Raw genomic sequence first — 23,658 nt, 5'->3', positions numbered from 1 at the left:
TGTAGGGAGGAGGTTTCTTCTGATGGGTGAACCTAGAACTAGAGTTCACAGTTTAAAAATCTGCGCCCACCCATTTAAAGCAGAGGTTAAGAAGAATTCCTTCTATCAGAGTCTTGTGAGTCTTTGAAAATTTTGTCCTGAAAAGCTGGTAGAAGTAGAGTTCTTGAATGTTTTTCAGGCAGAGATAGATCGAGACTAGAACTTGAAAGGTGATTAGGGAAAAGCAAATATGTGGATTTGGAGTTACAGTCAAATCAGCCATGATCTTATTGATTAAGGAAGCAGAATGGAAGTAGAAGGACAGAATGGTCTACTCCAGCAACTGTTTCAGATGTTTGTAAGAGAACGGATAATACTGAGTCATAAATTTGTTCACAGTTGCTGCACACTTTGGCTCTTTGAGCTGTTCCTGATGATCCATCTCTTGGAGCAAAGCTTTAATCATTGAATTTAATATCTCCTGTTGCTCTGAAAAATTTTGAACAGTTGTCTGCTTTGAAAGTGCTTTCGAAATGTTTTGCTTTATCAAAGGCATGATACACATGAAAGCTGTTGCACTAATTGAGCACTAATTTGGGCAGCTCGGTGGCACAGTGGTTAGCACTGCTGCCTCACAGTGCCAGGCACCGGGGTTCGATTCCAGCCTCGGGCGACCATCTGTGTGGAGTTCACACATTCTCCCCGTGTCTGCACGGGTTTGCTCCAGTTTCCTCCCACAGTCCAAAGACATGCAGTGTAGGTGGATTGACCATGCTAAATTGCCCACAGTGTTCAGGTAGGTGTACATTAGGTGGGTTATAGGGGGATGGGTCCAGGTAGCATGCTCTGAGGTTCGGTGTGGACTTGTTCAGCCAAAGAGACTGTTTCCACACTGTAGGGATTCTATCTATCTATCCACTTGCTAAATTTGCCAATTCAGTTCTGAAAAAGAGTTTTTCAGCTTGTAAGGCGAATTCTGCTTCTCTCTCAACAGATGCTGCGAGACCTGTTTTGTCTTTTACACTGTTTTTTGTTTCTAATCCTGATTTAATATCACTGTTCTGCAAGTCTGAGATGGCTGCCCGAGTGGAGTAGACCCATCGTAGTCTCCATGCCAGCTTATTTTCTGTTCCATGCAGGTGATAGCAGTGGGTGTCATAATGGGAGGCACGTTGGTAGTTTGAGGGAGTTGTTCAGCAAGATCTCCAATGTTCAACTCAGCCCACTCAGGGCCACAAACATGGTGGCATCTGTGTCTGTGTTTGAGCTGTCAACAAAACCTCTAGCCCTTCTCAGAGGTTCTAAATAATCCTGAAGGACAGTGTCCCCCAATTCATTTCAACAGCAAAATAGACAATGTCAAAACTTCCACTAAACAAATGAAAGAATGCACTTTGTCAAAGATAGTGGGGAGATGAATGTTACACTTAGCAACCAGCGAAAGATTTCTCCTCTGGATATTTAATATATAGTAAATAGATCATCTGCTCCTTTTATTCGCTTACTGTTTGTGAACCTTGATATGTGAAAATGGTTGCTATGATTCTATGCTACAGTAACTAAAATTCAAAAAGTCTTCAATTGGCTGCAAAACACTTCACAATTTCTCAGTGTAATGTCATGTGTTGAATAACTGAAAATGAATTCTTATGAAAATTCAATTTTGGTTTAGTATTGAACAAATACTCAAATTTCACCTCACCAGCTGGTGGAATTTCAATTCAGTAAATAAATATTGAGTGTAAGGTATTAATCCTAACTGTAAAAACACATTGAGTTCACAAATGTCCTTTATTAAAGGAAATCTGCCGTCCTTACATGTTCTGACCTACATGCGACTCCACACCAACAGCAATGTGATTGACTCGCAACTGCCTTCTGAAATTTTCTGATAAGACATTCATTTCAAGCACACATAGGGATAGACATCAAATGTTGGTCATCCCATTAAAAATAAAGTGATAAAATAGTTTTTGGATTCAATTCTCAATGCTGGGTCTGAGCCCAAAATTAAGGCTGACACTTTACGGTAAGTCCTGAAGGAGTGTTGAGTGAGAGGTGCTGTCTTTTGGACATTGAGGCCCCAACACCCTTCTTAGGTGAATTTAAAGGACCCTGTGTACCAGAGAAAAGTAAAAAGCAAAGAACTGGAGATGCTGTAAATCAAAAACAAAAACAAATTTGCTGGAAAACTCAGCAGGTCTGGCAGCATCTGTTAAGAAAGAAAAGAGTTAACCTTCACAGTTCTGAGGAAGGGTCGCCAGACCTGAAACATCAACTCTGTTTCTTCCTTCACAGATTCTGCTTAGACCTGCTGAGCTTTTCCAGCAACTTTGTTTTTGTTCCAGAGCAAAGTAGGTGTATTGTCCTGGCCAATGTGTATTATTCTTCAACCAAAATCACATAAGCATTATCTGGTCATCGCCACATAGCTGTTTGTAGATTTCAGTCCACTAATTAGCTGCTGAATTTCCTTCCCCGTAATGTAAGTATGGCCTCAGATATCTGGTGGATGTGAAAAGCACTGTATGAATGCAAGTTTTCCTTTTATTTCTCTAAAAATCTCCTTGTATGTTCTTTTACAATTTGAAAAAAAATTCCATTTTTATAATAATGACGACACAATCTAGCTATTATTATTCAGCAAGACAAAGTGTAGGGAAGATTTTCAGCAGCAATTTCTTCAGAGTAAGGTTGCCACCAAAGTACTGTTTTTTCTAATATGAGTAAGTGAAATGAAAACATGGTTGTGTGGGCTGCACCAAGTGGGTTATTGCGAGAAATGTGACCGAATCACACAAGAAACCAGTGAGGTCTGACTTGGCATCAGGAACAACTCGCTGAACTATCGTTGAACTAAATCCCAGGCATTGAGGCAAGACACAAGGCACATCTCCAATACACTTTCAGGGCATTTCCGCTCTTCAGTGCTGTACCTTAGACAGCACCAGCAACTATCAATGTAATGTTGCAGCAAGGACACTTTGTGCCGACGGACCTGCATCCAGCTTGTGGCCTGAACCGGGCTGCATCTGTGAGTTGTTTGCATGGTCTCTTAATGCTTACTCACTTTCAGCCTATCTGGATGCTCACAATATCCCTGCCTTGCATTGCCTTGCAATTTAATGCAGACATAAAGCCAGGAAGCTTGTCGTGGTTGTCAACCTTCAACTAAAGGGAGGTAGCCTTTGGTCAGGAAGTCAAGCACAGTAAGTCAAAGGCAGCCAGCAGTTCAAGCACTTGGACTCAGTCTCTCAACCATGCACGGATCAGAGTCAGGATCCTCTCCTCATAACGAGTGAGCAGCGAGATACTGGAATGAGAGAAAGAGGCAGGTATTAAGTCAATGAATAAAAGTTGCACAGTGTTAATTTTTGGTGCAGGTAGCTAAGTGTCCTGCCCAAGTGAGTAGGCAGCGCAGGAGTATGCAGGGTTAGTAGTGTCTGGGGCAGAAGAGGGTGGTGTGTTGGAGTGAATACCAGTAAGATGTTACAGACAATCATGACAGGGATAGAGCAATAGCTTTGCTGGGAGGTGGATACAGGAGCAAAGATAGCATGAGAAATGGGTAACAGAGAAGCTGGTGAGACTTACGCTGTTGAAGGAAGGAGAGTAATTGATTTTCTTTCTACATTTTGGTGCATTCCTCCAGCAGGCTAAGACCACACTGAGTGGGTGACAATCTTAGGCTAGTCTTGCATGGTATGTTCGCCTTCTCTGCTGCTCCTGGGGACCAGCCTCTGCCTCTGCACTCCCCTGTCCACCTGAATCTGCAGGAACCTGTCCCCAAAGTGCACCAACATTCCCTTTCTTTTGCTTAGACTGGAGCAAATATTTAGTACCGTGCAATGCAATTCCAGGCAAGCAGTATTTTGCCCAGGTGCTGGTACCAGTGACATCGGTTCATTGGGGATATCCTGGCAGTGGGATACGTTGTGTGGCAGAATGAAGTTAGAAACAGATAAGAGGTGTACCAATGTGACAGAGAAGACAGTTAATGAGATGAGCTTGGTCAGATACAACGTGAAAATTCATGAGTTCTCACGGAGAGACACCCTCATGAAACCCAGTGAAACTAGCACTCAGCTAAAAAAATATGATAATCAGCCTGTGGTTACAATGCATTTCAGAACTTGGAATGTCTCAGCATTTTTAACAACAGAAAGAATATTGTAAAGTGATGTTATTCTGGGAATTATGTTCATACGTATTCACACATTTGAGCATATTTTTAATGCATTTATATAGTTGTGTTCATAAAATGGCATTTAAGCTGACCATTACTCAGCCAAGATACCTGTTGCGTGCAAGTTATATGTTGATTGTAGAGTCTACATTAAAATATTAAGGAAAACGTCACCTCCTGTTATTTAAAATCATTTACATCTGAATTATTTTGGCTTTTAGGATCTGACTGCTTGAGGTGACACTTATCCCCATGCTCCTAAATTCAGATTTTGACCACGTAGAATAGCTAATTAAATTGCTTTAATATGGGTGTCCTGCTAACTAATTTGTTTTCTTACGTGTAATAGATTTTGTTTGCTTTTCCTACAGAGAAGGAGGACTGTGTCAACTGTACAGATGAATGTCGCATCTTGGGTCATTCAGATAAATGTTGGATGCCTCAGTTCCCTGTCTCCAACCAAGCTGAATGTTCAGATTATCGCCGGAATCTTTTTGTACCGGCAGTGGAAGCCACAGTCGAATCTGAAACTCCAGAAAGCACGGTTCCTGCTGGGAAAAAAACTTTCTGTACTTTTGGCAAGGACAAACGAGAGCACACCATTCTTGTTGCAAACGTTAAACCTTATTTGAAAGCAAAGCGTGCTCTAAGTCCTCTCTTGCAGGAGGTCTCATCAGCTTCAAGTAGTCCAGACAAGACTTCAGTTGCAGGCAGTAACAGCTCAAGTAAACGACCTATGGGTGCATTTGAGGTGAAGCAGAAAATGGCCAACACATCGACAGAACCAACTGCCCAATATTTACCAACTGATAGCCACTACCCATCACCTGACAAACAGCGCGATAGCCACTTCATAACACCTGAAGCGGTGGCGACGGTCTTTGCAGATGTACACTCCAGAGCTGGCCGGGAGTTCAATGAAGTGGACACTGTCTTGGACCAGTATGAACCCACCAGCCGGGACCCCGCTCGAGAAGGTGTTGACGCCGAGCAAGTGGTTCGAGAAATTGACAAGCTTTTACAAGATTGTCGAGGGAGTGACCCTTCAACTGTGAGAAAGTGAACACTATTATTTGTGACGGTTGACTACCTTTCTTCTAAAGGAAGAATCACTCAAAAGTATCGAGACAGCATTTTTTTTTCAGGTGATGAAGCACCAATTGCAGAATACAAGGAAAGATGATGCTGGTTAATGTCTGTGAGTTAGAATTCAAAGTGTCCATTTGTGCACGTTTCTTTTTTTGTGTCTAAGGAAGCAGAAAATACTTGCATTTTCACCAAAATACTTGTGAAAATTTGCTATGTTTCATTCGCTGAATTGACAATCTTAAAATGTGCCCTCCTTGAGATAAGGAAATAGAAAGTGCAGGTGTTGTCAAGTGGACCAGTGAATGCAGCTCTGCATATTAAAAACGAATGCTTAACAGAAAACAATGCAGGGCAGAACTGATGAGAAACAGATATCAGCTTTCCAGTAAACATTGCAAATCTTTAATTCAGAGTGTACAGTTATTGTCAGCTGATGTAGGTGTCCTTATGAATTAGGTTTATCTGCAGTAATCATTGCACCATTGATTGTCATCACATAGAATATTTCATTCTGGATCATTATGCAATGATGCACATCTTGATATTTTGGATAAAACCATTTAAAAAATTTCTCCAAAATGGGTTCTACAAACACAACATTTGCCCCATGTTCTCAAAACTAACACAAAAGAACTACAAAATGGTTATTCTGGATATTCTCTAAGCTGTCCTACCAAAGAGTGATATTTTAGTGTCCAGTTGTTTAAATTCCTCCTCCATTTTAGTCATCAAAATGTTGTCACCATATTATTGTCCAATGGTAAAATATATTGTGTCCCAGATGAAGAAGTACTGTTCCATATTTGTAGATGGACACTAAAATGACTCATTAAGGGGAATACCTATTAAGTACAAGCAAAGCAAAACATATTGATGTGCAAATGTAAGAATCATGGAGTGTTTACACTGAATCTAGCTTTTTAATTGATTTATTGCAATATCAGTGCATATGAGCCAAACTTGTTAATTGTACTAAGAGCTATATTGTGTATTTTATTAAATTAATATATAGTTGTGTTGCAAAATATTTGGGCTTATATTGTATTTGGCAAATGTTGCCTTAGTAGCTGTCGAACTCTATGAGTTTACTTTCACAATTTTCTCCTTTTTCCCTTTGGAACGTGGGAAGCAGTGTACACAAGCAGATTCTGTTTAACAAGCCAATGTTGTATGCTTCAAAGTAACCCTTCAAGTATATCAACCATTCAAAGTATGGTGACTGAATTAGAATTGTGTATTTGTCAGTAATATCTTGGAATTGTCTCCATATTTTGAAATGATTCTATATTGTTGAGTTTTGTTTTTGTGTGCGCTGCAGTTTATGTAGAATTGACCAATGTCAGGTTAACTCAGCTTGATAGCTAAAGAGTAACAACACTTTAGTTTCATAATTGCTTGTATAGAGTTGAAAATTAAGAAAACCAGCTTGAGCTGAAAACTCAATTGTGATGCTATTTAGTCACTTTGCTGCCTCTTCATTATTAAGTAACATTACCGTCCATTTTCTGTAAAGTGTTTTTCATTAAGTCCACATCAACATAATAACAACATAACCTCAACATTTTAATTAACAACAAAACAAAAGAAGTAATGCTGAATAGCAATGAGGTATTTGCACAGCGTCAGTAAGCTGTACTTTCAGGATATTTGTTTTCTCATTTGAGTAGCAGTCACCAAGGTCAACAGCTAGTGCTGATAGCCAGTGTAATATACACCCACTCATTATTGTCTAATTACATTATTTTGGCATCAAGCAACATTAATCAGAGTAGTATTCAGGAGGGACTTTTGCTATCAAGGTTTGTTGACTTGAAATGTAATTGAATGAGTCCCGATTGAGGTCCTGACTTTCCCATCCCCCCCTTGGTCCTTCAGCCGATGCTCAACATTTATCAGTCCCTGTCACCCCATAGGGCTCAGAGCTACACTGGGCAACTGGTGAGAACAGCATATGTTGTATGGAATAACTCAACTGCTATTGTTAAATGGCTGTGTTTTAATGTGATCTATCTGGAAAATGAGGACAACGAATTAAAGAAATTACTAACATCACCAATACATGCTTTTGCATTCATTAAACCCACGGATGCCTCTACCAAAGGACACCTGTCTGTGATTGCAGATGTGTGGCTCCCATGAGTAATGCGAGATATTGTAACTGTCAAAACCAACAATCTGGCTGCCAACAAATTGAATTCTTTGTTTAGCAGTTTGGCAAAATTATGTTCTTACTACAAGAGTGTCCGAGCTGAAGAAAACTGTTGGCATTGTGATTTGATATCTTAATGATACCACTGCCTTTGATGAAAACTAAGTTTAAATGCCTACTTGAAAAAAATTAAATTCCATACTTACTGAGCCCATCATGTATATTGATGACAACTAGGAGTTCTGTGTACGATATAAAGTGGTGAATAAACTCACATCTCACAAGAAATGAAGAATATAATTGATTGTGTTACAGATCATGAGGATCAACTGTTTATGTTTGCTGGTGTCATTGTGACAACAGAATAGCATGAAACTTTAGTCAATAGAACCAAACTATTAGTTTTCCAAGCTTTGAAAAGCAAAAGAAATGAATAAATCATGTCTTTGAAGATATGTTAACTTAAATAACTGATCAACTGCCAGATTATTATATGACTCATTGAATGTCTAATGGTAACATGGCATTGCTCAGCAGATGTACTGCTGATTTGGTAACATCGTAAATTTAGCTTTGTAATTAATTAACAAACTTGTGCTTCTTTCAGGAAAAGTCTGACAAGGGACCAACAACTTATAGAAGGATTTTAATGCAAATATGGTTATGGTCATACCAGGGACCATTAACATTTGCAGAAGAAATTTGACATCCAGGTATTATTTGACAGAATAACATCACAAGATTTTACATTTTGAAACTCTACTCAGAGTGGTAAGGGCGTGGAATGCCCTGCCTGCCAATGTGGTTAACTCAGCCACATTAGGGGCATTTAAACAGTCCTTGGATAAGCATATGGATGATGATGGGATAGTGTAGAGGGAGGGGTTTAGATTACTTCACAGGTTGGCGCAACATCGAGGCCCGAAGGGCCGGTTCTGCGCTGTATTGTTCTATGTTCTATGTTGTATGTTCTATAATTTTAAAGTTAAACTAAGCAATCGGCATTAGTTAGCAATGTAGTTTACAAAGATGTAAGCTATAATCTCAGTTTTATGTTTAACTTCTCCCAAGAGCTCACTTGCCTTCTGAATTCTTCAAGGTTTATTCACTTTTCCTGGGACAAACTGAAAAATAATCTCATCTCCTTAACTCATTCTGATTTCTCTCTCTCAAGTGTTCCAACAAAGCTGCGAAGTACAAGATTACTTGGGGGACCAGACATTAGCTTGGCTAACTGACCTTCCAATTTCTTTATCGAATTCTCAACTATGTATTCCACAGCCCCAGTGCAGGCCTCCCTGCAACAGTAGCTTAAAACATGCTCAGTTTCCAATAGCTCATTGCTACGATTTTTAACTGCAGCCAAATTGATTATTTCCAAAATTCCAACTGCAGTAGAGTTAACTGTCTTTTATAGTGAATCACTGTCAAGTTCTTTCTAGAAATCTTCCAGTTTTCTTCCCGCTTTTCACTTTTGCCTTGTGCTGAATATCAGCTCCCATTCAGAGGCTGCATCATGGATGATAGTTCTAGCATTTACCTAATGCGTGGGTTTGGATTCCTGTTTCAGCTTCCAAAGAGTTACAACTACTTAAAACCTAAGCCTCAGAATGTCTTAGTTGTTTTTCAGAATCGACCAGTCTTGCCTGTTGGCTATGCCTCAACTGAATTCACAAAGATAAACTCAAAACAGAATCTCACTAATCCGCATCCATATCCATGGCAATGTTAGAGGCACAGCATGTTCCCGGATAAAAATGCAAATTAACCACCTTTTTAATTCCTAAACCTTTAATTCTGCAAAATCACATAAATAACGTATCCTTTACTTGAAGAATTGCATTGGTCATGTCTCCAGTTCTTTAGCTAAGTAAGCCCACCTACTACTTAAGCTGTTGAACTCTTAAGTCAACAACAGCCCCAACTCTCTAATTAACTCGAAGCTTATTTGAATTTCATTTACTTCAGGGCTACTTTTGGCAGTTTTTCAAGCAGCTTACCCCTATTTTCTATTGCTATAATTTTTAAATAAAGAGGTTATATTCTAAAACATATGAATTATGACAATAGGTATATGTGCCGATAGCACTGTCAAACATTTCAAAATATCCTGTGATGTGTTATGAGTGAGTCAGAAAAAATATTTGCAAAGAACGAACACATTACATTCTTTTTGGTCAATGTTCATCAAATAGGAATGTGTACCCAGAGTACCTGAAAGTCTCTTAGAAGAAAGCACAAGAGATAATATAGGCCAACAATAACAAGAATGAAGCACAAAACAGGAATACCAAACATAAATTAATGTGTGTTGAACATTGAGCGCAGTGACTTGGTTTAGCACAGCAAGGAGAAAAGAAAACCGACAATTTCTGATTGGTCTAGAAATAAAAGTCTGTCAATCTTTGCACAGACAAAATGAGAAGTAACAAATAAAAGATCTCTTTGGGCATAACGTGGCAGAGCATTTTTAAGAGAATGGAACCAACAAAAAATGTAAAATGCAACAGGTCTGGCAGGATCTGTGGACAAACAGAGTCTGTTTGGTTTGGATAAAATGTTAATTATTTTCCTACAGATGCTGCCAGACCTGTTGCAGTTTTCCAGCGCTCTGTACTTTTGTTTCAGGTTTCCAGTACTGACAATATGTTGCATGTATCATCGAACTAAAATCTTGAAGAATAAGTGGCTTTGAAATTAAAGATAGTAAGGAACAAAATGTCTTATTTTCTGTGTGTGGGAGGAGAGAAATGTCAGACTAACTCTAACCAACTTTTTTCTGGAAACAGACCACTTAGAAGGAAGATGGAGGCAGAAGAAGGAAGATGGAGGGAAAGTAGGAGGGGTTGATCCTGGGGCTCGTCTACTTTCTTTTGTTCTTCTTTATACTTTTGCTGTTTTTCTCTTTTTTCTTCCCCTTTCACTTACTTTGCTTTCAAGCCTGGGGAGTGGTGAGTGAAGGAGGAAGCTGCCGAAAGCAGCAACAACAGGACGTGGCTCCACCCCAGCCCAGGGTCTCCTGGCAAGTGAGGAGCAGGTTCCAGGCTGAATCCCCCAGCCTGGACCCAAAGGCTAGACCGACGCCGCAGGTCTACATTTATGCCCGAAAGAGCAGAAGGGACTGACAGCAGATGGGGAACAGGAGGCTTGTCCCAGCCCAGTGTCAAGGTGGCTTCCAGCAGCCCAACGTGGCAGCCTCTACCCAACATGATGGTCTTGTCCCGTCTGCACCTTCAGGGTACTCCATCATTCCTTAGAGGTAGTAGGAACTGCAGATGCTGGAGAATCTGAGATAACAAGGTGTAGAGGTGGGTGAACACAGCAGGACAGGCAGCATCAGAGGAGCAGGAAAGCTGACATCTTGGGTGGTCTAGGCCTTGTTATCCCATCATTCCTTAATTGTCTTTCCCCAAGCCCAGGGACCGTTCACTGAACCATGATGAACTGTCTTAATTTTACTTTCATTGTTATGTATGACTTCTGTCTTTAGTATAAGCTCTGTGGTGTGGCAACTTTTCACTATTTTTTTCATGTAAAAGTTCACAACAATAAATTTCTGTTGTATTTCTGTTTTACTTTAAGAAATAAGTTGACCTGCCACAAAACACAAAATGTAAATTTACTTTGCAACATCCGGATCTCAATTTTCAAGCACATTTTTTTAAAAAGATAATGCCAGTGAAAATCAAGGAGGTAAAACTGGACGCATTTAGAAATTCTTTTCTCCCCCCTCAAGGATTGGAGCGGTCAGAAGCCCACTCGAATTAATAATAAAAAAAACTGTGTTTCCAAAGTCTGTAGTATATTGTAGACTGTATAGAATCTAAGCTGAATTACAGAATCATGGCAAAGAAACCCCTTGTAGAGCTCTGAAGCAATGTAAAAGAGAAAACTTAAGAGAGAAAGTCAAGAAATCCTTCATTTGCTTACCAAGGGATGACTATAGAAAAAAAGAAAGAGAAGCAATTGTTTCTAAAATAAATGAGGAGAGGGTATGTTTGCGATCTAAACAATCTATATCTGTCTGTTAAAGAGATTGAAAGATAATAGTACTGTAACCAAAATCAGGAGTTCAGACAAGCAACCTCACTAATGCAAATGATAGCATTCATCCACTAACATCACATCATTAATTGAGACATAACTAATGCCTCAGGTGATAAACAAGCTGTTAAACATATTAAAGATCAAAAGTCTCAAGAGACCAGTAACAAGACTGCTGCAATAAAATGATGCAGATTAATTTTCCCCAGGAAAAACCATTTATAACTTACAAAATTAGACCTTCCATAACTTTTTGGTCACCTGGGTATCCCACATACATAATCAAAAATAGAAATTGCTAGTAAAGCACAGCGGGTTTGGCAGCATCTGTGGAGAGAAATCAGAGTTAACGTTTTGGGTCGAGTGACCCTCCCTCAGAACTTTAGCTCACATACATAATAGTCTCCACACAAATCTAAGAAATCAGCATATCTGTTTGGCAGAACAGAAGTTCATATTGATTTTGACTCAAAGAACTTAAAAATTAAAATGCATTTGCAGGAGGAATTAGAGATCCTAACCAATGCCCTAATGGTTATCTGCTGAAATGGAGCATGACAACAATCAGAACCCCCTTCCCCTCCCCAATTTCTGAAGAAGGGTCTTGGCCCTGAAACATCAGCCTTCCCGCTCCTCTGATGCTGCTTGGTCAGCTGTGTTCATGCAACTCTACACTTTGTTATGACAAACAATTTTACAGTTCTGACAAACTAGGGATAATTCCATCCCTCATAGTTGAATTACCTTTCAAGGATCTGTCCATCAATTGCCTAGCACATCTTTTGATCTTTCATAGCAGGCATTAGTCAAGAGGTCCACATCCTGTATAGGGGTATGAGAAATTTGTCACAAGCTTCGGTAAGAACTTCTTGTGGAACGGGCATTTGGACTTCATCTGGAATGAGAATGAGGAATTCTCCTAAGAAGGAGTGTGACTTTCATCTTGTACTAGATAGTGGAATTCCAGAAAAGATCCTGAGTGTGAATAAGGAACTCAACCTGAGCAAGAGTGAGGAGAGGGAGAAGGTGGCAAAGTAGTAGCTACGTCACTCAGCTAGCAAAACAGGTTAATCTTCTGTGGATAAGTGTTCAAATCCCACCGTGGCAAATGGTAGAATTTAGTACAGTAAAACCTGTAATTAAAAATTCACCCAATAATGACTATCCATCTGGTTCACTACTGCCATCCTTACCTGTCTGGCCAAAATAGGACTCCAGACGCACAGCAAAGTGGTTCTGCAAAGTGGCTCAGTAAGTGAATTGTTTCTATAAAATTGCAACAGAGGCTAAAGAAAAGCATGAAACCAGACAAACCATTGAGCATCAAAATAAGCACTAAAAACAGCAAGGACATACACAACCAAGTAAGGACCTCCTCATTACCATATGGAGTCTCATGCCAAATTAGGAGAGCCATTCCATAAACCCAAAAACTGCTGATATTGGAAATCAGAAACAAAATGCTGAAAAGATTCAGCAGATGTGGAAGACTCTGGAGAGAGTGCAAAGTTACATTCAGGTCCAATGATCATTCTTCAGAACTGTTTGTGGCTGGGGAAAAAAAAACAAAACCGAAAAGAACAAAAGAGAAGTACAGCACAGGAACAGACCCTTCGGTCCTCCAAGCCTGTGCTGATCATTATGCCCCAACTAATCTAAAAAAACAAACCCTCTGCCCTTATTCAGTCTGCTTCCTTCTGTTCCCTCCCTATTCATGTAACCATCCAAATATCTCTTAACTGTTGCCAACATGTCTCTTTCCCATCTCTTCTGGCAGGGTGTTCCAAGATCCTACCACTCTCTGCTGAAAAACATTCCTCACACATCTCCCTTAAAACGGTTGATATATATGTTGAAATAGAGTGAGGGAGGGGGAAGGAGTAAATGATTGTTGAATATGGATCCCAGAGAAAGAGCAGCAATTGGATAGACAACGCAATGCATAATGATTAGCCTGGGAGAATCAATAGCTGCTGGTGGGGACCATTAGTGGTGACAATGGGCTGTTTGTGGTGGCAGCCCGTGAGATAACAAGGCCTGGGGTGTGGGGATTGGAGTAAGGATCTGGGAGAAAGTATTCAGGCCCTAAAATTATTGACCTTGATATTAAATCCTGAAAGTTTGATGATCCCCAAGTGGAAAAAGAGGTGCTGTTCTTCCAGCTTGTGCTGAGCTTCACTGGAGCAGTCTAGCAAGCCTGATCTAGAAATGTTGGCCAGGGAACATCGTGGTGTGTTGGAGTGGCAGGCAATTGGAGCTCAGGTCCTTTTTCTGCAGACAGAATGGAAGTGTCCTACAAAAGAGCTTGCCCGGTCTATATTTTATCTCAGTAGTTTTGCTCCCTCTTCAGTGTGTGAAGCTGCAGCATTCTACCACCACCCAATCTGTGACATCACTCTGGAATTACGCACCTTCTTCTCAAATTAAGTATGAGAAGGCTGTTCTTTCTTTATTCATTTTGGTGAGATGTTGTGGGCCTCACTGAGACAATTGCAAAGAGTGAGTCTCCTCTCAGAATCCATTGATGTCTCAAAGGAGGTATCAGAAAAGCATGTGCCCACAGGAGTCCCTTGCCCATGTCAGTCCTGGCTATCTAAACAACCTGCTGTTTCATAGCTTCAGACAACAGCAGGAAGCATCACAGTTGCCTTTTTCCATTTTAAGATCAGTCTCTGTAATTAAGCCCCACACTGAGCTGCTCTTGAAGCTGTGAGTTCAATGGTAAAGTTACCCTCCAAGCCATTTAGAGCTTTTGCATTTGAAAATGCCGTGTCGTACCGGGATAACCCTCAGAAATATTCTGGCCATCTGTTCCCCATCCTCATGAGTCCTTTGGGTCAGGATTTTCAGAAAACAGATTAATTTGTTTGACAGTAGATCTTTAAAGCAAGAGTTATTGTGATTTTTTTAAAGAGGCAAGAAAATGGATAGGTCAATAATTACATCAGAAGCAGCTAAAGGATGAATAAAATGTTCATGGAACAATGCTGATAATTCATAACATTAATGGAACAGGAGACTGTTTCCATTTTGAGTCAAAAATATCTGACAGTAAGAAGATTGTATAAAAGTGTCCATTAAGACAGATGAAAGTTCCCTTATCAAGCTCCAGGTACAATTCATTTAGCATCTGGTCTATGAAACTAGAAATAGTTATGAACTAGATAGCAACTATAAATCAGAAACTAAGCAGTTGGTGGCACCAGGAAAGAGGCCATGAAAGGAGATACCTGGAGGCAATATAAGTTGATGGAAGGGTCTATCATTGGACACAATCGTGTGTATGACAAGTTGATGTAGTTAGGAGTACACTAAGCTAAATGCTAGAAATAGGACAATGCCACAGATTTCTCAGCAAATCTAAAAACAACTTATAAGGGACGATGGGGCATCAAGTGGGACATGGCCCACCTCAATATTAGGATCACGTTGTACCAGAGTTTATGCTTTTCATAATCAGTATCGTGAATTTCTTACTGGGCAGTCGCAAGTTGCCAATTGATGGGCATTATAGACTGTTAAATGCCTTGCTAATCACACAATTCACTTCATTAATTTTCAACCTCCCATCTTACCAAGCTGGTGAAGCAAGCTCAATATCGGAGGACCTCAGTAAAGAAACCAGAGCAAGCACCTGGCAGGTTCAGCTCTCTGCTTGGTCTGAACGACTCCTATGTTGGACACTGGGCACCAAGATCTTAGGGCATGCTCCATGGGCACTGGCCACACATACATCCCACATTCCTGGACATTGGCATCTGGCATTTGGCAGAGTATATGAACCCTCATGGCACATCTCCAATCCACTACACAATGCTTCTGTATTTCAATGCTATGCCTTAGGCTGAACCAACAACTATCATTGTAACGATGCAGCAGGGATACATTGTTCTTATAGACATGTACTCCACTCTTGCACTGGGCCAGTCTGCATCTATAGGCTCCACACTTGTTCTCAGTGCTGATTCATTCAATCTGTCCGGATGCTCACAGCATCCCTGCTTTGCCTTGCCTTGCCTTTTGGCACCTTGTCCGATTACAGATACCAAGCTCAGACTAATTCTGTCTTGTCTCGCCATTCAGTGTAGACACAAAGGAAGGAAGCTTGTCATAGTTGTCAGCAGTCCTCAGTCAAGTTAAGGTGATTATCTTCACTCAGGGGGTTCAGTGAGTCAAGGGTAGTGCCCAATACAGCCCAGAGCCTGATCAGCGTAGTCAGAAACAGGATCTTCTCCTCAAAACAGCCAAGTGACTGAATGGTAGGCAACACAAAACCCATTTGAATGTTTTTGCTCAATTGTGAGCAGTTACCCTCCTATAATGAGAGACAGGCAAGCTTTTATGGGAACTGAAAGCAGGAGGCAGATCTATTAACTTTGCTACAGATGGAGAAGGTGTCCTGAGTAAGTGAGTGGGCAGTGCAGAGTGCATACAGGGTTTGTTGTGTTGTAGTGTGGTGGGTGAGATTGGAGAATGACGGAAGATGTTGCATTCAGTAAGTGAGGGTGGTAAAACACAAGCCTTGGTGAAACAAAAGCAGAAATTGCTGGAAAATCTCAGCAGGTATGGAGAGAAATCAGAGTTAATGTTTCAGGTCCAGTGACCGGTCTTTCAGTATCAGTGATAATGGGAACTGCAGATGCTGGAGAATCCAAGATAATAAAATGTGAGGCTGGATGAACACAGCAGGCCCAGCAGCATCTCAGGAGCACAAAAGCTGACGTTTCGGGCCTAGGCCCTTCATCAGAGAGGGGGATGGGGTGAGGGTTCTGGAATAAATAGGGAAAGAGGGGGAGGCGGACCGAAGATGGAGAGAAAAGAAGATAGGTGGAGAGAAGAGTATAGGTGGGGAGGTAGGGAGGGGATAGGTCAGTCCAGGGAGGACGGACAGGTCAAGGAGGCAGGATGAGGTGGTAGATAGGAGATGGAGGTGCGTCTTGAGGTGGGAGGAAGGGATGGGTGAGAGGAAGAACCGGTTAGGGAGGCAGAGACAGTCTGGGCTGGTTTTGGGATGCAGTGGGTGGAGGGGAAGAGCTGGGCTGGTTGTGTGATGCAGTGGGGGGAGGGGACGAACTGGGCTGGTTTTGGGATGCGGTGGGGGGAGGGGACGAGCTGGGCTGGTTCTTTCAGTATTGATGGTAGCTAGGAAAAGGTCATTTTTATGCAGCAGCTAGGGTAGGGATAGCGGTTAAGGAGTAAACTACAGGTGGAGATAGAGTCCTAAGAGACAGAACAGTCGGACAAACAAAAGAGTGGATGAGGGTGAGCCTAGGAGAATGAATGGCTACTAATGGAGGCTATTAGTGGCTAACAATACGTAGCATGTAATAGCAGACTATGTGATAACAAGGCCTGGTGTGTGGGAGTTGAGGTGAGGAGATGGGAGAAGGTGCCTTCAGCTATAAAATTGTTGAATTTGATATCGAGTCAATAAGACTGTAGAGTAGCCAAGCAGAAAATGAGGTGCTGGTATTCGAGTTTGTGCTGAGCTTCGCTGAAGCACTGAAGCAAGCCTGAGACAGAGATGTTGGCCAGGGAACAGGGTGGTATGTTGAAGTAGCAACTTCAGCAGATAATGTGAGTGTGAGCTAATGGAGAAAAGATGTTGGCACTTACCCTAGTGAAGTGTAGGACATTGACCTTATTCCTAAAGCACCGAATATACCTCATGATCAGAATTCACATAACAAAGAAGCAGTGCTCTGAAAGATTGTGACATTAAATACACCTGTTGGACTATAACCTGGCTGAACAGAAACCCTACAGTATGGAAGCAGGCTATTTGGCGTAACAAGTCCACACTAACCCTCTGAAAAAACAACCCACCTTGACCCAGCACTCTATCCTGCAACCCAACATTTCCCATGGCTAATGCACCATAACTTCGACATCCCTGGATATTGTGAGGCAACTTAGCTTGGCCAATCCACCTAACCTGCACATATTTGGACTGCTGGAGGAAACACACGCAGACAGTCGCCCAAGGGTGGAATCAAACCCAGGTCCCTGGTGCTGTGAGGCAGCAGCGCTAACCACTGAGCCACCGTGCACACATTTGTTTTTATTTTCCCAGCCCCAGTGTGACCTCTGACTTTGTCCAACACTGGCACCTCCAGATCAGAACATACCTGCATACAACTGAGACTGCTTCAACACAGGTGGTATCCTTAGATCAGGCTGGCTTGGCCTTGTGTCACAGGCCCAACTGCTGGTCCTGGGGGAGAAGGATGGTCTTCATTGGCACAACCCCATCCAGGAGGACCTCCAATATCCTACCAGTAAAGCAGGCCATCAATTTCACCCTGTCTACCATCTCCAGGACAAACATCAGAAGGTGTGCAGGGCAGTTCCTCACTTGCAGTTCTTGTCTGCGCACACCACCAGCTTCCAGAAATGGCACATGCCAAAGGAATGATGGGCTTTTGGCAGACACCTGCAGAATGATGTGTTTGTCTGGGAGCACCGTAAGGTATGGTGGGGGGAAGATTAAATGTGAGAGGTGTCAAAGGGGTAATTAATGAAGAGTTTGGGAAGCTATGGCAAGAGATCTCATTATGTCTTACAGTGAAAACCTTCTAAAAGCCTAATGCAGTTGGACTTAAGTAAAACGACTGAAGATGACCTGTTGGTAATATAGAAGTTGAGTCGTGCAGAGAAAAGATAAATGAATCAGTGCATTTTCCATTGCAATGCCCTGTCAATGAAAGTCCACTCAAGACCCAATTAGCCCTCCCTTCTCATGGATGGTAAATGGGTTTTGGGCAGTTACTTGCCTCAAAGGTCTTAGCCTCTGACCTGTTTCTGTAATCACAGCATTTAAAAAGCTGGTCCAGTTCAGCCTCTAGTAAATGGCAACCCTCTAGATATCAAAATTGTGGCATTCAGCAATATTAATGACCACCATTGAATGTTAAGAGGATATAGTTAGATTTTTTCTTGTTGGAGATAGTCCAAGATGGCTTAATGCCTTCACGCCAGCTGTGAACAATCTTCTCCCATGCAGCCTTTGCAAAGCCATTGTGTCATAACTCCTGCAACACAACACACTCTACTCAACAGCTCCTTGTTTGTTTGCATCTTCTCTCACTCACTGTTTACAATTTTGGACTAAGATGCACACATCTGCACTTTTCTTTTTAATTACTATTCATTAATTTTCATTCATTATGCCTCCAGTTCAGACAACACATTAATCATGAGAGAAGCAGAAACTGAAGATGAACATTTAGCCTCATATCCTCAACCATCAGGAGGAGGCGATGGCCTAGTGATATTATTGCTGGACTGTTAATCCAGAGATCCAGACAATGTTCTGGGCCTTGTGTTCAAATACCACCACTGCAGATGATGGGATTTGAATTCAATAAATATCTGGAACTAAGAATTTAATGACGACCATGAATCCATTGTTGATTGTTAGGAAATGTCCAACTGGTTCACTAATGTCCTTTAGGGAAAGAAACTATCATCATTACCTGACCTGGCCTACATGTGACACCAGACTCATAGCAATGTGGTTGACTCTTATCTGCCCTCTGAATAATTGGAGATGGGCAACAACAGCTGCCTGGCTAGCAATGCCCCTCATCCCATGAATGAATAAAATAAAAGCCAGTTATGACAGCAAACCACGAAAAAAACCTTTGGCATCTTCCAGAGTTATGCACATTGAGCATTTTGAATTTCAGTAAACAGGGGGTATTCTTTATCAGAGACTAGTGTACACAGCAATGTCAATATGCATGTCTTCTGCAACTATTCTGCTTCCCTCATCCATCCATCCATCCATCCAGACCCCTCTGTTCTTCCTTTAGATCTTTCTCAACAATTGTAGTCCCTCGAGATGAATAGATGGTAAATACTTTTAAAGAGGTCCCATGGCAATCAAGCATATAAGCAGAGACAGGTACCGAGCTGGGTTCGGGGTAGATCAGTCTGGACGTGGTAAGCCATACAGCGCTGCTCAACAACAGCAAATACTTGAGGCAGGGAGAATCCAAGAGACACTTCCACCAGAGGGAAATGCACAGACTGCCATCAGACTCTTTGGGTTTTCACACATTGCAGTCTTGGTGAAAGCTCTATTAGTTGCCCTGTTAAAACCCACCCTCCACTTTGGATGGATTGACAGAGAAAATCGGCTCAGGCTGTAACATTCATCGGTGGAACTGAGAAAAGCCAGTCCCATTGGAATGGCAGTGTACTGTACAAATGAAACAATTTGACCTCTCAAAGTCTCAGCACATTCATTCCCTTGTCGTCCCTCAGCCAAGGCCAAAAGTTGCACACCAGGTTTTATTCCAACAAGTTTATTTAAAACGCGAGCTTTCGAAGCTTAGCTAATTCCTCACGTGTATATGAGAGAGAGAGTATAAGACTGAGAATTTATTAGCAGAAAGGTAATAACCCTAAAACTGGCTGCCTCTTGTTGAATCTTTAATCAGTTAGGAAGGAGACTACTGATTAAAATGCAAAATCTAGATTCCTTTCAAGTCATTTTCCCAAGATAATTAAAGATGTTATCAATGCATACAAGAGGTGACATCTCAGGTCAGACAATGCATTTTAGCTGTGAGGTCTTGCTTAGAATCTATGTTTTAAACTAAGGTCAGGTTTGTTTTTTGAGCAAAACAGAATGTATCTGCAACAACAGAAACAACTTGAATGAAATAATTTATGCGCATGTCTGCGCATGTGTGTGTGCGTGTGCGTGCGTGTGTGTGTGTGTGCGTGCGTGCGTGCGTGCGTGCGTGCGTGCGTGCGTGCGTGCGTGCGTGTGTGTGTGTGTGTGTGTGTGTGTGTGTGTGTGTGTCTGTGAGTGCCTTCCAAGGTGGACTTTCAGATACACAACAATGCAAAATTGCTGAGCAGAGGCTGGTAGGCAAGTTCTGTACACATGAGAATGACCCCACCACACTGTATACTCGCGTGCGCGCGCGCGCACACACACATACACACACACACACACACACACACGCACGCACACACACACACACACACACACACACACACACACATGAATTATTTCATCCAAGAAGCTTGTTCATTGTGCAGTTGCAAATACATTCTGTTTTCTTCAAATAAAATCTGACCTCAGTTTAAAATATAGGGAGATTCCAAGCATGACCTCACACCTACAATGCATTGCCTGACCTGAGATGCCACCGCTTGTAACAATTGCTAAAACCTTTAATTATCTCTGCACAATGACTTTAAAAGAATCTAGGTTTTGCATTTTAATTAGTGGTCTCCTTCCTAACTGATTAAGGATTCTAAAAGAGGCAACGGGTTTGAGGGTCGTTACCTTTTTGCTTATAAATTCTATATTTTATACCTTCTGTCTCATGTTATAGCTGAGGAAGGAGTTGAGCTTGAAAGCTTGCATTTTCAAATAAACCTTTTGGGCTATAACCTGGGGTCATGTGATTTTTGACCTGTCCATCCCAGTCCACGAGCAGCACCTCCACATCGCCCCTCAGCCCATATAGATGTATGGTGCCAAATGACCAAGTAATCCAGACTGTCCAAGCCATGACTACGGTGCATTGGCTTGCAAGCTCAGCATCCAGAATTCACCAGCTTTGGGAATCTCTCAGCTTCCCTTCAGCCTTCCACTAACTTTGCCGAATCTTCTGTTGGAACACTCAAAGGCTAGTAGAAAGAGGACATTTTATGTTGAGAAAAACACAACAGTTAGTGCCTATTGTCATTAAGGGGTTTTAGCTCAACTCTCTGTTGATAGTGGACCTGGGGTGAAGGTGCTAAACTGGGGAAGGCTAACTATAAAGGAATTAGGCAAGAATTGAAGACTGTGCATTGGGAGTGGCTGTTTGAGAATATATCCACATCTGATATGTAGGAGCCTTTTAAAAACCAGTTATTAGAGTGCAGGACGGGCATGCTCTTATAAGAATGGCAGGCTTCAGGAACCTTGGAAGACAGGAGAAATTATCAGCCTTGTCAAACAAAAAAAGGATACCTAAGCTCCTTGAAGAATATACAGAAATATGAAGGAGTTCAAATGGAGAATTAGGAAGGCTAGAAGGGCCTTTGAAATGTCCTTGGCCAGAAAGTTTACAGAGAATCCCACAGTATTCTTGACACATATTTGCAGCAAGAGTGTTGCTCAGGGAAAGAGTAGGCCCACTCAAGGATAAAGGAGGGAGGAACTGTGTGGATCCAGAGGAATTGGGTGAGATCTTTCATGGGCATTTCACATTGGTATTCATAATGAGTGGATGTGAGAGATTAGAGAGATAATAGGAACTGCTGATGTTGAAGAATCTGAGATAACACGGTGTGAAGTTGGATGAACACGACAGGCCAAGCAGCATCAGAGGAGCAGGAAATCTTGATGTTTTGGATCAGGACCCTTCTTCAGAAAAAGGAGGGATTAAATTAGATTAGATTAGATTAGATTTAAGAGTAGCAGCGGAAAGGTGTTTTTCAGAATTGAGAACACTGGTGTTTTGCAGGGATCAGTGCTGGGACCTCTCTTATTTGTAATGTATATGAATGATCTGGTGGAAAATGTAAGTGGGTCTTATGAGTAAATTTGCAGTTGACACCAAAATTGGTAGGGTTGCAGATGGTGAGGAGGATTGTCAATGGATACAACAAGATATAAATAGATTGCCAGGTTTGGACAGAGAAATGGCAAATGGGATTTAATCTGAACAAATTGATGTGGTGCATTTTGTAAGATCAAATTTAGGTGAAAATTATACAATAATCATCAGAACCCTTAGGAGCATTGACATACAGAGGGACTTGGGTGTACAGATCCACAGAACACTGAAAGTGGCAACACAGGTGGATAAGGTGGTCAAGAAGGGATACAGCACTCTTGCCTTAATCAGCAATGTTATTGAATACAAAACTTGACAAGTTTATGTTACAGCTGTATAAAATTTTCCTTCAGCCATATTTGGAATATTGAGTGTAGTTCCGTTTGCCAAACTACCAGAAGGATGTAGATCCTTTGGAGAGTGTGAAGACTGTGAAGAGAAGGTTTACTAGGATGTTGCCTGCTCTGGAGGGTTTCAGTCATGAGGAGAAGTTGGAAAAACTCAAATTGTTTTCACAGGAAAGATGGAGACCTGATAGAGTTGTACCAAATTGTGAGAGACACAGATAGAATGGACAGTCAGAGACTTTTTCCTAGGATGGGAAGGTCAACTACAGAAAGGCACAGGTTCAAAGTGAGACGGAGAATGTTTAGGGAAGAAGTGTGGGGAACATTTTTCACACAGTGGGTGGGTGGGTGCCTGGAATGCACAGCCAGTGGAGATGATGGAAGTAGGCATGATAGCAAAGCTTAAGGCATATAGATAGAGCGGACAACCAGAGACTTTTTCCTAGGGTGGAAGTAGATATTGTGAGGGGGACATAGTTTTAAAGTGAGTGGAGGTAGATAGAGGGGAGAGAGGTAGGTTCTTTACTCAGAGAGTGGTAGGGACGTGGAATGCACTGTCAGAGAGGGCAGTGGAGTCGGCCTCTTTGGGCCATTTAAGCAGCTATTAGTTAGGCATATGGATGATAGTATAAGGTAGGGGTGGAGGTTGGGTAGACTTTAGGTTTAGGGTAAAAGTTTGTCACAACATCGTGGGTCAAAGGGCCTGTACTGTGCTGTACTGTTTTGTGTTCTATGCATCTTCATGGACACGTAAACAGGTGGTGAGCAGAGGGATAGAAACTGTATATAAGTAGCAGTTCTAAATAGGGGCTAGGAATCAGCGCAGGCTTAGTGGGTCAAATGGCCCTTTAATGTGCTGTATTATGTTGTATTAAGTTCAATTTCAAGATTTTGGTGTAGACATTGATGCCATTTTTAACTAGGCCTGGCATTCCTGAGCAGCCAATGATAAAGCCGAGACAGGGAGGGAACCACAAACCTGTGTGGCATGCAGCCTTATTAACATATTTACGTATCACTTGAGTCATTCAGAACCAGTTGGTAACTTGGCATGCTCCCCTCGTCTTTTAAAATTGGGATTTGGTGGGTTTCAGAAAGGTAAGGTTTAGAAATGAAAGTTTTTACAGTTTTACGTTGCAGTTGTTTTGTGATTAACATTTTCCTCATTGTGTCTTCTGTGCTCCAAGGGTCAATCACAAATATCACTTTCCCACATGGATCAAACGTTACAGCCAATTCTTCTTTCTTTATTGCCTTACACTTAGTTAATTGAAACATTTTCATCACTGTAATTTC

At 41.5% G+C, this 23,658-nt stretch overlaps 1 protein-coding gene across 4 annotated transcripts in view; it reads left to right on the top strand.

Annotated features, from left to right (window-relative positions):
• Positions 1-7,310, top strand: part of LOC125453176 (protocadherin-17-like) — a 143,110-nt gene extending 135,800 nt beyond the window's left edge. For all 4 annotated transcript variants that reach the window (XM_048532390.2, XM_048532389.2, XM_048532388.2 and 1 more), the window contains exon 4: positions 4,537-7,310. In XM_048532390.2, coding sequence (XP_048388347.1) covers positions 4,537-5,228 — 692 coding nt within the window. In that variant the 3' untranslated portion in view covers positions 5,229-7,310. The remainder of the gene's footprint in view (positions 1-4,536) is intronic.
• The last annotated feature ends 16,348 nt before the right edge of the window (positions 7,311-23,658 follow it).

Source organism: Stegostoma tigrinum, chromosome 6 (genome assembly GCF_030684315.1).
Source record: "Stegostoma tigrinum isolate sSteTig4 chromosome 6, sSteTig4.hap1, whole genome shotgun sequence".
Classification (NCBI taxonomy): Eukaryota; Metazoa; Chordata; class Chondrichthyes; order Orectolobiformes; family Stegostomatidae; genus Stegostoma; species Stegostoma tigrinum.
Note: the sequence above shows the minus strand (reverse complement) of the source record. Positions and strands in the feature narration are given on the sequence as shown.